At 40.7% G+C, this 15257-nt stretch overlaps 1 protein-coding gene across 3 annotated transcripts in view; it reads right to left on the bottom strand.

Annotated features, from left to right (window-relative positions):
• Nucleotides 1-1311: 1311 nt before the first annotated feature.
• Sdc (Syndecan) overlaps nucleotides 1312-15257 on the bottom strand; it is a 130049-nt gene continuing 116103 nt past the window's right edge. For 2 of the 3 annotated variants that reach the window (XM_071585932.1, XM_071585931.1), the window contains 4 exons: nucleotides 13105-13264; nucleotides 10461-10549; nucleotides 8574-8802; nucleotides 1312-4526 (listed from right to left, as the gene is read on the bottom strand). In XM_071585932.1, the coding sequence (XP_071442033.1) occupies nucleotides 4357-4526; nucleotides 8574-8802; nucleotides 10461-10549; nucleotides 13105-13264 (648 nt within the window). In that variant the 3' untranslated portion in view covers nucleotides 1312-4356. Of the gene's footprint in view, nucleotides 4527-8573; nucleotides 8803-10460; nucleotides 10550-11914; nucleotides 12182-13104; nucleotides 13265-15257 lie in introns of those variants that run through there. The other variant, XM_071585933.1, reaches the window with a different exon arrangement.

Genomic DNA, 15257 nt, shown 5'->3' on the forward strand with positions numbered 1-15257 from the left:
ACTTGGGTTTGGAATGTGTTTCCTAATTTTCTTTAAGGTACACCAGCCCAGCTACAGCAGAGTGGAAGAAAGTTTATCGCAAATTTGAGGAAAATAGAACTCCATTAAAACTTTGGTAAGAATAGCTTTAAAAAACATTGCTCAATATGTTCCTCTAATTTTCATTTAACTTCCGTGGCAATCTGATTTTCAACTGCACGGTGTTTAAGCCAACCAATGAGGAAAACTCCATTTTGGCAGGTTCCTGAACTCTTGGAAATTACATGCCTTCATGCTTTGAGACAAATTCATGAAATAAAAATTTCTAGAGCACTTAAAAAATTTACATTAACATTAAAATATTAATTCAATTCAGCAGAAAATAATCATAATTACTGCATATGCAAAAATAACAAAAAACAAACTTGTGTTGGCATATTTTTAATTCAAGATGTGTTAAGTTTCTTTTATGAAATACAGTATCATACAGTATAAAAGACTCAACAAAATGTTTTATTAAAATAAAAAAATTTCCTACAAAGTTATGTTCATTAAATAATTTCTTATGGAATATGGGCTACTTCCTTAAAATTAAAGGTTGGACAATTCTGATCAAGGGGTTTCCCAAAAAGCTGCCAGTCATATTTATTGCATCTAAAGAGAATAAAGGGTCAACTTTCTTTTGTGAAAAAAATTGATTAAATAGTACAATCATACATAAGATGCATATGATTTGCATACCTGAAAATGTCTACAGACAAGACAAAAAAAGCCAATGATATATAAATAAGGTGTTGGTCACAAGCTGTTCTATCTTTTGTACCCTGAGTCACTCACAAGCAATCAACTTTATTTAGATTAAAAATGTATATAATTCTAACAATTTGTTGGCTTTAGGCCAATGGACATGGTAAGCTTATTTGTTGGTCTGCAGATATAATTTGGATTTCAACAAAAATTGATAATCTACAAAATTCTAAAAAGATTAGAGGGACATGGGGAAGCATTTTCTCTAGATGGTTTTCAATTTAACATGTTATGGCAAAACATTGGAGAAAGTACAGCAATTGGGTAGGCTTAATAATTACTTCCTTTGGTTGAAGGTTATAAAATGAACCTATTTCCTTCTTAACATGAAAAGTTAGATGTAATTGAACAACATTACGTCAAAATGAGAAGATATTATGAAGTGAATTCAATTTTTAAAAGTAGCGGAAATTTTTATGTTAGCTTTTGAATAATAATAATAATCTCACATCAAAATGTTTTAAGGCTTAACTCACAAAAGGTGCATTTTGGGAGGTTATGTCGAATTGAGGAATAATTTACATATACCAAAGAAATGTATTTATTAAAGGCTGCCCTGATTGTCATAAATGAATAAATAAATTTAAACATCTACCAATCAGTACAGCTTACAGTTACACATCCTTTTTCCCAGACATACTAATGAAATAATCACTATTTCTCCACCAATTTCATGAAGCACATCTCACTTTTCTTTGCAACATTAATTACCCTAAAACAGGATGTCTGACAATATTTCCACGTTGAAATCAGTCATAACAAAAGTACTCTATTACCAATTACTGTTGCTGCAGTAACAGTATAAAAAGATAATTTCTCTCATGCCTTGATATTGGTTACAATTTACAACAACCAAACGACAAAAGATATTAAACTTATTCTATCTACTAACTCCAAAGAATTTCCTACTTCTCTTCACAGTCAACATGCTAATTAGAATTCAGTTTTTTTAATGACCAAAATAAAAATCTGGCTTTTCAGTAAAATTTGGACAAATAAATATCAGATTAAAACAATAAAAATTATCACATAATTTAAAGGTACAATAAAAATTGAAATATATGTTACTCCTAGAGGAAAGCATCTGCTTTGGGTAATTCATAACTGTCAAATAGAAATAGAAATAAAGGAACAGAAGATATATAAATATATACATATATATCTATATGGAACATCTCTGACAGAATTTAACTGTAATGCCTCGGCACAGGATTTACTAAAAGACACATTCAATAATGGCAGTCTGGATGTTGCATGTTTATGGACTTAATAATGTGCTTCTGCCTAAAATGGCATATTTTCAAATGATAAAAGAGGTGTTAGCAAGGATATGTACATGGGAAACAAGGAATAAAGTTATCACATACACTCATCCATGCATTGATCGACGTGGGGCACAAGTAAACGTGAGTTTCCATAGGAATTGTGCATCTATTGACACAATTTTGGCAGGCACTGATTGGCTCCACCACTGTAATGAAAGTGGCCCCTATGTAGCTGCAGGCTTGACATGAATAAGATGGGGGATCCAAGATCCGAAGCCTTGTTACCCAATTTGAATGAAAGAAATATAAATTCCCATGTTTATTGCTGTTCTAAATAATAGAAATATTTTTCAAGGCAATAGAGAAATAAATTGTGGTAATTTGGGGCCACCAGATATCATATCCCACGGGTATTTCTATAAACACTGTCCTCAAATGCCATGGCTGGCTAAGAGTTGCCAATGACAATGGAATGCAATTCTTTACTTGAAACTACAGCCAGAGCAATGGATTGAGGTTGCTTGTTCACGCAAACATAACTGGAATTGCTGCAACATACCAATACAGTCCATTATACAAACGTTCTTCACAAAACTGGAGAATTAATAAGCATATAAAAAAACAATGCAGACTTATTTGTGGCAAAATTCTTTTGGCACACAGGCACTCATCTTTGAATAAACTCAAAGAAAAGAAAACATGAGACAATATTTCATCATCTTGCTCTCACCTCAGTCTGCTGGTAGGAGACATGAAACTGCATTAACAGGAAATTTTGAAACAACACTCTCAAAACATGCTAAATAGTAGTTCCCCTCGGTTATAATAATAACCCTATTAAAATCTGAAGTGGTCGACTGTAGTCTATGATTTATTTCTGGCACAAGTATTAATTTAAACAGTAAAAATAATTGTAAAATGTCAGAGCACCATCCAACTTTTCTCTAGCACTGGATGGAAGAGCACGGGTGCAGCACTTGACACTTCAATGAGCTCTCGTAATGGCCATCACTCCTCCTTGGGGGAGCTGCTTTATTTTCACACGTATTTCATATGAATCCCCTGCAACTCAAGTGCAGCAGAAAGAAATGTCCCAACTGTCACCCACCGTGGAATGAGATATGATGACAGCAAGGCACCACTTGATGACGCCATGCCTCAAGTGTCTTCTTAGTTTTAATTACTCCATAAAAGAGAATCAGAGAGCAGAGAAACAGAAGGAGACAAGCAGGAAAAAAAAAATTCACTTCCAAGACAGTCACAGTGTGCGTGATAGGCTATATGTTTTTAAAACATACCAATGAGACAAATAATGGATGTAATGACAATGGACAATGACAAGTGACTTTTTCAATGGTGCATTAATTATAAAAGTCAAGTGAAAATAGAGAGAAAAATTTAAATCCACTGCGGTGGATTTCCTTATGAAAATGTAAACATCACACTGTCTAGGAAAATTCCTTGAGAATCTGTATTTCTGCCAGAATCAAATTGAATGTTTTTCCTGAAGGGACAACATCAGTTAAGTCATAGGTACTGCAGTAAAAGCAAAAGTTTCCATGGTGAACTTTGATAAAATTGAGACCTATTCCACAAATAATATAAAGTAGACTCAATAAAAAAAAATTTCATCAAATTGGAAACATTCACGAGATATTAATATTAAGACTTTTCTTTTTTAAAAAAAAAAGGAACTTCAGTTAAATTAACATAAATTTTCTTAAAAAAAAACCATTCTTTTTAAGTTTTATTCAATATTCTAGCAACTGTCCAGTGGCATTGAATAAAGTGAACAGTAGTTATTGGCGATTGAAAACAGCGCCAGTTCGATACTCCTAAGATGGAGGGAGAGAGTAAGCAACGTTGCTCGTGTATTGCAACTAGTAACAACTCGCGCATTCACTCGCTCACGCACAGCCACACACACGCACGCAAGCATACACGCATGCACACACACACACGCGCATGTACACGCAAACAGACACTCGCAGATTCACACTCACATGCCTCTTCAGTGGGGTGGGGGAGGGGAGAGGGTGGACCCCCCAACCAGCTCACGACTACATGGGCAAGTGTAATGGACAGATGAATGGTGCAGACACTGGCACCACCATCAGCAGTAGTTGCCTTACATCAATAAAGTTCACACTCTCTGCATTGTTCTGATGGCTGGATGATTTCATTTTAAAAACCAATCTTCTCCTCCATTATGGCTTCGGCTCCGTGGCCAACTTAACAAATTGAAACACCATCACACTTGACACCTTTATACCAAATCCATTCAAATCATCTTGCTTTCAATCCCTCAGGCATAGAACTCCCGGTTTGAATTCTTGGTGTACGAGTTGACCGTAGGCGAGCGCTTAGGTTCGTCGAGGGCATATGAGCCCTCATCCTTCTTGCGCATTCTGTAGACGACAAACATAACAACTAGGATGGCACAGAGCAGGCCCACAACAGCACCTCCAATGACTGCTGCTCATGAAAAGAAAAGAAAAAAAGAGTCAAAAATTGCGAGGAAATCAAGGAGTGCACACGCGATTCACATTCAACATGATAACGTTACGTGTCAGCAGGATTTGAACACTCACACTAATATAACAGCCCTTAGTTTCCATCCGTCAATCTTTTTCAAATCAAAAGGCTACTCTATTGCTCTTCAAATATATATAATTGTAAATTTTCGATTCGATTGAACAGAAAGAAGTCACAGGGAGCCAAATCAGGTGAATTCGGTGGCTGTTGGATGGTATTTGTTGCATTTTTCGTCAAAAAATTACGAATAATGATAGCACTGTGCGACGGTGCGTTATCATGGTGCAAAATCCACGAGTTTTCTGCCCACATTTCTGGTCTCTTTCGGCGAATTGCTTCACGCAAACGTCTCATAACGCCCAAATAATACTCTTTGTTTACTGTCTGGCCTTCTGGCAAAAATTCATGATGCACTACACCGTTGTAATCCATGAAAACCGTCAGCATTGCCTTCTTTTTTGACTGAAAACGACGTGGTTTTTTTGGTCTCGGCTCATTTGGTGAACGCCATTCACTTGCCTGATGTCTGGATTGCGTGTCGTACTCATAAACCCACGTCTCGTCTCCAGTAATGATCCTTTTGATGAATGTGGGATCGGATTCAGCCTCGCAAATCATGTCTTTTGCGACGTCAACACGGTCTCTTTTTTGCATGAAATTGAGGTCTTTTGGCACCAACTTTGCTGCTACACGACGGAAACCCAAATCATTAACCACAATGTCTTGGGCGGATCCATAGGCAATGTTCAAGTCCTCCGCTATTTCTCTGATGGTTAATTTGCGGTTATTGACCAACATTTCTTTTACTTTATCAATTTTTTCACCGACTTTCGATGTCGATGGTCTGCCACTGCGTTCATCATCTTCGATTGACTCACGACCACTTCTGAACCGCTCGTGCCACTGGTAAACGACCATTTTTTTTAGAGAATCGTTGCCGAAACACTTTTCCAACATTTCCAATGTCCGTGCGCCACTAAATCCGTTTACGCAAAATTTAATACAAGTTCGTTGGTGCAAATTTAAATCCATTTCTGCAATTGTAAAAAATCGCCAACACACACAGAGATAGATGTACTCTTGGCTACGTAACTTTTGCAAATGTCAAGTTATGACACTAAGATTTAAAGGGAATATCAACAACAGATGTACCAATTTAACAAAAAAAACAGAACTCAAATCGGAACGATGGGAGCGCCACACGGTGGTTATTCCGGGAACTTTTTGATCAAGGTAGTATGAGTTACTCAAAGAGGATCTTACAATGTCACTGATCATCCACATTATTCTGACAATAAGCGATAAAATAAATGCAACATTTTACAAAATATAGTTAATGAAAAGTTTAAGCAAAATCAAAAAGACTACTGTATTAAACAATATTTCTTAAAGCCGTAATTTCTCCTTTCCAAGTGTAAAAAGTATGGATCTTATTTGCTGAGTCAGATACAGAGGAAAATTTCTGCTATATCTGTAATTATATGACAGCTAATGCTTCAGGGATGAACAATGTGTCCCTCAATTGGGATCAATGCAGGAACACTGCACACCCTGGTTTGCAGGGTTGAGATTAGCTAAGAGAAACACAAATTTCAATGTTTATCACTGCGTAGGATTTCACAAGTTGCCCTTTAGTGAATCAAAACATGGAGTGTGGCAGCTAAGCGGGAAAATATTTCCTTAGGGTTACTAATAAGGGTCTGTTCTGACATTGCAATATTTTAATCCTTAAATTAAATCCGGTTGGAGATATTATTGGAACTGCTCTGAGTTGTGTGATCGCTATTAGAGCTCTGGTGGTCATGGTTTAACTCCCCATCTCTGGAGTCACATAGTAGCCCCCTATACCTTAATGGGATCCCTAGGGTACGCTTTACATCAAGGGTCAAATCTTTAGATTCATTTTTGGGTCCATTCACATTTTTAGTCTCCCCATACCCACATTACCAGACTCTTACTGCAACTGTTTTTCATCTTCATTCTCCAAGACTTCTCTCTCAATCTACCAAATGAGCATGAAAGTGGACACCAAATTGCTGCATTATGATGAATTTTACAACATTTGGAGAGATATGATAAAAACTTAAATAGAGCTAAATTTTCAAATAACCCAACATCAATATTTCAGGACACATTTCACATCTGAGACCCGATTCACTTAAAGCTCCAATGAACAAAAGGAAATTACCAAATGCAAGAATGATTCCTAGATTGCCTATGCACGATTCTTTTCGGACCTCTGCACCTGAACAGCAAAACTATGAAATAAATTACCACGGGCGAATTACCCCTCCACATTTTCCACTTGCTGCTCACTGTTTGAGATACATTTTTAAAACTCCACAAAAGTCCTCTTTTCATTAAATCTACCACTATATATTTTAACTTTCCGTTTCAAAATTATTATCCAGCCAGCTTAATTCTATAACCAACAGAGCTGAGCACAATGACACAATATGATTCCCCTCAACAACTGACTCCACAAATCACCGCAGTTCACAAGTGACAACGAATCACGGGAACAAATGAGCCAAAGCACGTTGGATAGACACAGATAATGCAACAACTGCATGAAAGAGACAAAATATTTCAATAAAAGTAAGGGTGGCATCATGAATTATTAGATACTATGGAGCACTTATTGCATATTCCAAACCACAGATCCTTACGTAAACAGATTTCGTCATTAAATGCATGTATACATACTGGTAAAACTGATTCAGAGAGGCGGCTTACTGTGGTTGTTTGGTTAAAATGACATTTTAAGGACTCTTCCAAGTTTATAATTTAATGGATATATTTTTGGGAAAACTCAAAAATTAAACAAAATACTAATATCCTCTTTGAGGAGTCGCGTAAGTGTGGCAATGCAGATGCAATGCAATGCCATTCAGTTATGGGGGGCATACAAATGCCCCCCATCACTGAAAATTGACACAAGTTCAGTAAATGTGTGCTAAAATTGAAATTTTATAATTCCCATTAATCAATATCATTAAAGCTTGAGTCTTGAACATTAGTGACATATCCATTATTAAAATAGAAAGAAAGACTCGTACTTTTCCACAGATTTTATTATACGGTACAACGCGTTTCACCGACTTGCGGCATCATCAGGTACGTACCTGATGATGCCGCAAGTCGGTGAAACGCGTTGTACCGTATAATAAAATCTGTGGAAAAGTACGAGTCTTTCTTTCTATTTTAATAATGGATATCAATTACTTCCACGAAGTGAAGCCTGAAACAATAGAATATATTAGTGACATACTCTTCTTACTTACCATCTCATTAAAATAGAGAGGGAACAAATAGAAATCTACATTTGATAATGGTCTTCTCTCAAGGACACCACTTCTTGTGCACAACCTCTCGATGTACTAATTATACATGCCAATCATTTCGATGCAAAACCCAAGTAGGGACATGTACAACAAATCATAATACAATGCCTTGGACGATTAAATGTTCTCCACTCGGAAGGTCAGTCCATCAGCCACCTCTCAAAGTTGATCCTCGTCAATTTACCAACGCACTTTGTGATGCAATGCCCAAGGAACAATCAAACCCATCAAATTATGAGCACAAATTCCCATAAAGTGATTTCTACATGCCTAAACGGGAAATATAAGAACAAGCTGAGTGTGATGGAGAAAGAAAATAGTAGCACCAAATAAATTCCGCGCATATGGCCGGCTCACACCATGGGTATACTAGGATTAGTGCAAAATTGTTTGGCTGTCAGATCTTCTGACAAAGAAATACCGTCTGTACTCACAGTATATTAAAATAAGTCCAAACTAACTCTCTGCGTTTAAGTGGAGGCCCTCACCAAATGGGACTGATGGGATTAAATCATAAATGATGGGGTCATTTACAAAAAAAATGAGTTTTCATGAAATATAGCTCCCACTTGACATTGAAACATGAAATATAGATACACCTTAACTTAACCTAAGACTAATTAGTAGTAAGAAAAGGAATTACCGGCAAGGATGCCTGGTTGTGAAAAGAAAGAAGTGGCTCTTTCCTCAGGTTTCGTGTCCATTATGTACACTTCGTTGCTTTCTTGGTTACCATCATCAGTCCTCACTTCATTGATGTCATTATCTTCGCTGTTTGGCTGTAATCCGCCAGTGCCTCCTCCTATGCCACTGTCTGTGCCCACTCCTCCGATCTCGTTCTCCTTTGGAAGAGGAGCCTTCTCAAGAGGAGTCTGCCAAGATAACAGATGTTATTTCAGTTGGTGCAAACCAGGGATGCGTGCATGCATTTTGTACGATCTAGTAATGCTAGCTCTATATTAGTTTATAATATAATAGATTGAAAAAAATTCTATGGTAGCAAACAAGATTTCAGAATGCAAGATCACATGACAGCTGATCAATGAAAATGACAATTGGGCAAATTTAACTTACTATATATTGAAGTTCTAATGATTTTTAATGCTACACTTTCATTGCAATAAAGAAAATATTCATCCTGGAGAAATGAAAAGTATAATTGTAATGGAAATAATACAAGTATGTATAATGTAATTGAAGAAAATACAAGTACAGGATGATATTTAACTGATGGATTTGCCAACAAATCAATTTGAGCAACTCTCTCCAAGAGCCATGAACAGAGGTTTCAACAATTGAGAGTCAGGACTTGCTCATTCCGAGGGCTGTCCCTGTTACAACACTGGGGGCACAACAGCAATAAATGAAATTATCATTAAAAAATAATATATCAAGGCAAATGGAAGCACTTTTTATATCCATATATTCTACTTTTCAAATTATAACTTTCGATTCCAAACAAAAAACATTCCCTTTCGTAAACATAAGAAGATCTCGATGACCATCATGTAGTTTTCTGCCACTGTGCTTGATGCATAAGACAGTTATATTTAAACAGAAATACAGAAAGAAGACTAGACAGAAATACTTTCTTCTGCATCAAGAATAAGATAATACACTTGAAATATAATGAAGAAAAATCAAGAAATTGTTGATGTCAATTGATTTAAGTTAAAAAAACTTTTTCTTTCATTTGTCATAATAACTGACGTCAGTGAATTCAATGACATTCTGGACTGTCAGAAAGGGATATATACTACGTGTGGATTCAAATTAATTATTAAATAGACTGACAGTTCATGCTCCCAAGAGATAAAACAATATGCATAGACCAGAATAAATATACGGTAGCTGCTGCTTCTCGTAAGCTTGATTTCTCTCAAGAGTATGTCTCTGCCATTCGAACATCATCATCGAACACCATTGCACAGAGGAACGATGAGATCTCGCACTTTTTACAAGTAATTTCTCACATGAACTTCCACAATGGTCAAAAATACTTAGCGAGCAGTGAAATATTAAATCCTAAAATATTCTAGTGGTTTTTCACTCTTGCATGCCACTTATATTATCCCCTGCACCACATACATTCCTCTCACATATGATCACTCATCCCTTTCCTTACTCATGCATCTGAACCGTGAAAAATGAGAAATGGTCCATCTTCAATTGCCAAAGCATTTATAAAATAGGCGTAACTGCTTGCATAAAGAATGAGAGCTATCCTAAACTGATGGTTATTTTGACATTGAAAATGGTCAAATATGCTACATTGATTAATTAAAAAACAGAATGCACCCATGCTCAAAGAAAAAATGTCAAGGCACCGTGCCGTTGTAAGAAACAGCACATTAAAAAGTCTTCTTCACCCCAGGGGTCTCACTAAATACTTTCAGAAAGGGAGGAAACAATTAGGCGAGTCAAAATCTAAACATTAGACAATCTCCAACCATTGTTTAACAAGAAAATACCCAAAAATTAGGAAAAAATGCTCATATTATGCTTAACAGAACAAAGTATAAAGATTTACCTGAGGATGCTTCTCAATTATGGGTTCCCTGGCTCTGTATGGGTCTTTGGGTGCCTTTGTTGGGGGTTTAGGAGATTCAACATTTATTTCTGGAAAAAAGACGGGTCAGTCAATTAAATAAATAATTATATTCAACACTCACTAATTCATGAATTCCTCTGGTTGGGATTCAATTACTGTAGAAGTCATTCACAATGAAAATTTCAAAGGAGGAATATTTATGTATATGAAGACACACATAGGAGGAAACATAAGGCAATAAAACACCACAATGACTTATTTTGCACTACTCTTCTGCCATCATTTAATACTTCGCACAGTGCCCACTCCCTTTCCAGATGGCACCTGAATAACCAACTTTAATTCTGCGCACTCAAAAAACCAACACTTATCGCAATGACCATTTTTATTTTAAGTACATCACATCACAACGTATCAGCCATTGCATTGAACCTCGATGTTGGTTGAAGATAGAATAACTAAGATGTCAATGCGGTCTTTTTATGTATTTTTGGTTGCCATGCCAAGTGCAATTATCCATCCCTCGTACTCTCAACTGTTAGCAAGTGAATGAAGCGAGGCTGCAAACTTCATCTGAGATTATTAGTACTCTCCAGTTTTTGAATTTTGCAGCAACACACCATTCACTTAATTAATCGGGTTTTGGGGCACATGAAACCAAATTTGAAAAAAAAAGGTTCACTTGGCCTTAAAGAAATGAGATGCCACTAATGAGTATGAAATAGAAATCGACTGAGAACATATGATTGTGAATACATCTACTTGAATTATGGAATAACTAAATTATCCAATACAATTAAAACATTGCAAAAAAAATCACACTAAAACAACACCTTTTAATTCAATACACATGCATTTTCCCCATCGAGGAGATTCACAGAAAATACCAATTTTGCCGCGATAAGTCGTAATTATCATTTAAATATAAAGAAAAATACTACAGTCGGACATTGGTAAGTGAAGCTTTGCATTCGAAAAGAACAGCATTGCCATAACCACATAAGCAGTTATAAAAGGATTCACTTGCCAACATTTTTGGGGGTATCTTCCAATAAATACTAAATTGGTAACAAATAAAAACTTAATAGATCATTCGACATGGCTTACTGCGCGATTTACATTTTTTCAGCCGCTATAAGTGAACAGTTAATTTTTTCGATTTATTTCAAATAAAAATTTATATTATCCACAACTCACAACGGTCTACGAATAAAACAAATATGAACACATCGGCAATGATATCGAACCTGCGTAACGATTGACATTCAGCCGTTAGCGGAATGACTCTTACACAACCTCCCGTTCGACTGACTTCCAAAAGAAAGGTAATAATGATTAATGAAGAAAAGGCCACATACCTCGACGCATTCACCTTTCACTAAAAACAATTGCATTGACAAGTTACGCGCAATAATGTTTCATAGGATGCTTACTGTACAGGGCGCTCAGCGCGATACGTCGGAAAATATTGACTCGGCCGTTTCCCATGGTTTTAACGGAACACCTCAAAGGGAAATAGTGAAATAGGCCGACAGGGTGGAAAGGCAAGCTTCGAAAGTGCAAGGATCCGAACGTATAGAATGAAGAACTGAGAAGACACTCTTCAGCGGAGTTGAGGCGCAAAACAAGGGATTCCGGGGAATGCCTCGGGGCCGCCATAACAAGGGAGGGAAGCCAGACGCAGCAACTGTATGTGTGCCAGCGCCGAAACGTCCAACAGATAGGAGAGGAACTCGCTTATTCCATCGCGGAGAACCCTCAAAAGGGTCGGAAAGGAACGGATGGGGGTCAGGAGGGCGGGGGGAAGACTACACAGAGAGAGAGAAACACGATTGGGGATTGAAAGTCGGAAGGGAGGGGGGTACTCACCGCAAAAACAACACAATCACTCAGCCCAGCGTGTAGAGAGGCCGAAAAAGAGGAGCAGAAACACTTAAGAGGTGCACGCACAAGGACGCCGAGGATGGAAGGCGGAAAGAGGAGACCCTGATGGGGGGGGGCGCGAGGGTGGGGGGGTAGGGGGACACCCCGATCGGCCCCGAAATTGGGTTCCACACGGAAACGGCGCAATAACAATCTCTACTCCGGAGTAGAGATGGCAGCATCCGCTTCGGAGGAACCCCGTTCGCCTCTCTATGCGAGTGGCGCATATCAGGCGAAACGACGAGGGGAGTGGGAGGGGAGGGGGGACTAAGCGCCACCCCAATGCGGCGGAGGGGAGCGCGAAAAGGGCACGAAGGAGGTGGGGGCCCCACGGCCGAGGTTTCGGGTGGGAGGGGGGAAAGGGGATAGGGGTGGAGGGAGGGGGGAGAGAAGGGGGATAGGGGGTAAGGGGGGAGAGAAGGGGGGGGTTTGCCCGACCATCCGCCCACGCGGCCGACTCTCCCACCCTCTACCCCTTCGCCCCGGAAAACCCTTCCTCCCTCCCACCCTCTTGCATCCCCACCCCCCTCTCTCTCACACACACACGCACGCACGTGAGTCTCTCTCTCACCGAGAAATAACCCTTCCTCGCTCGGAGGTTCCCCTTCGACTCGCCCCACCTCTTTCCCTTTAAACCCTCCCTGGGGGAGGGGGTGGGGTGGTGCGCAACATCCATCCATCCACTCGCTCGCTGGCTCACCTGATCCGTAGCCATCTTCGTCGTCCTCCCCTGGACCGTTCCCCGATCCGCTCGACTCCAGGTCGTCCTTGACTTCTCCCCCTCGACCGCCGCCGGAGCCCTCGAGGTCGTCGTCACCGTCGATAAATATTTCATCCTTGGAGTAGGGATCCCCGCCGTCCTACGAACGAGCAGATCGAGATGGTGGGTTCAAAATGAAGGACACACACACATATATATATATACATGTACACATCAATATAATTGTGCGTTGGTATATTTGCAACACGCGCGCACACGGGGGCGGGAGACGCTTAGAATCCCGAATGGGTGGGGGGGGGATGAAGGCGCAGTCTTTTATTTCGCCGCCGTCGAGGAGGAGTCTTGGAGCGTCGGGGTGGAGGAGGAGGAAGAGAGGGGGGAGCACGGGGTGAGTCGGCGTGATAAGGTGCGAAAGTGTCTCGGGATATATACGTGCGCTCACTACTATATAATAAAGAGAGCCCCCCTCTCTCTCTGCTCAGAGCGGCGGCGTGGGATGTGGGACTGGCCGACGAGAGGGAGGGGGAGTCGAACGCGTGGCGATAAGGGTTGGTGGTGCGGGTGGTTGGGGGATGGAGAAAGATCTGGACCTGGGATTCCGCGCATGTTCAGAAGCGCTCGAGTCTGCCAGAGGGGATCAAAATCTTGCCGTTTAGAGGAGGGGAGGGGTGAGATGAGGGCGGGGGAGATGAAAGGGCCCGTGAGGGAGGGGAGAGGGAGGGGAGAGGGGGAAGAGAGGGGAGAGAGGGGTTGTTGCGGGTCGATACGAGGCCGGGAAAGAGGAGGGGGGCGAGATGAAAGGGACGAGGTGCGGCGGGGGATATGCGGGTTGGGGGGCGGGCGTGTGTATATGGAGCAGGAGAGGAATGGGGGGGGAGGAGATGAGGAGAGGCGCGCATGGGATGCGGTGGTGGAAGCCCGCTGTTGGCGCATTACGCGTTGGCGGTTGCACTGCGGATGCAACGAGGAGGGGGGGAGGGTGTGAAGGACTTCGTGGGGGAAGGGGTGGAGCTCAGCTGGTCGGTCCGAGGGGGTGTGGGGGGGCGGGGGGGTGTGTGGGAGCCAAGGGTTCACGAGGTTTCGGTGACAGGTGTGGGAAAGGGGTGGGGAGGGAGGAGGAGTTGGCGGGGAAACCGTGGCAGAGATGGCACTCGCACACAAAGGGACCAGGGAGAGGGGGAGACGAGGCCCGGGAATGAGATACCCCGGCCCCGACTAGAGGTCAGGGGGGCGAGTGACCAAGGGGGCGCGTGAGGAAAGGCGCCCGAGGGTTGTCGTCCCTGCGCGGGTGGTCCAAAAAGTCTCGCTCAATTATTTTCCAAAGCTGCGACACGCGCGTCCTCCGCTCGATTCATTCCAGAGGGCACCACGGGTGATGGCGCACCAAAAGAAAAGAAGGGGCCGAGCAGCGCGAGAAAGATACGCGACGCCATGAAGACATTGTTTTCGTCGCTGGAAATGTTTGCGCGTCCGTCATAATCACTCACGCGACTCCGGTTTCAACGCTTGCACACGTCGTTAGGTCAAGCATCGAAATCGGGTCGGAGTGAAAGTTAAACCGTGGCGTGTAAAAGTTAGGAAGAACTACATGCGATACGAAATATCAAGATTTTCTACACGCCAACCTCATTTTACGATAGGAAACAAAAAAAGGGTCAACATTAATTTGAATCGCTACAAGGTTTGAAATATCATCAGGGGCAGATTGGGCATATAGGTTTTTTTTTAAAATGATGAATCACTGAAATACTAACTCGGGAGCTTTGACGAATGAGCAGGCCCAACACACAAGACATAGCCGCGAAACACAGACGACTTCTGGACCACATCTCCCTCTCTCCACAAACATCGCCGCCAAAGAGGAAAACATCCAAAACACATAATATATGCAAGACAGAAAAATAAACACTGTTGATGTAACTAATAGAGCATACGCGTACCACATACCACAATGGCTACCTCTGTGAGAGCTATATATGCTTCCAAGCTGTGCTGACTCTGCGTAAACAACTTATATAATGCATGCATACACTAACTTAAACTAGAAAAACATACAATATGGCAGAAAACAACCACTTAAACCATTAGGCTCGACCGTCACTATATGTATAATTACAATAAACTGGAGGACA

This window comes from Hetaerina americana, unplaced genomic scaffold, assembly GCF_022747635.1.
Source record: "Hetaerina americana unplaced genomic scaffold, ioHetAmer1.1.p SCAF_2, whole genome shotgun sequence".
Taxonomy (NCBI): Eukaryota; Metazoa; Arthropoda; class Insecta; order Odonata; family Calopterygidae; genus Hetaerina; species Hetaerina americana.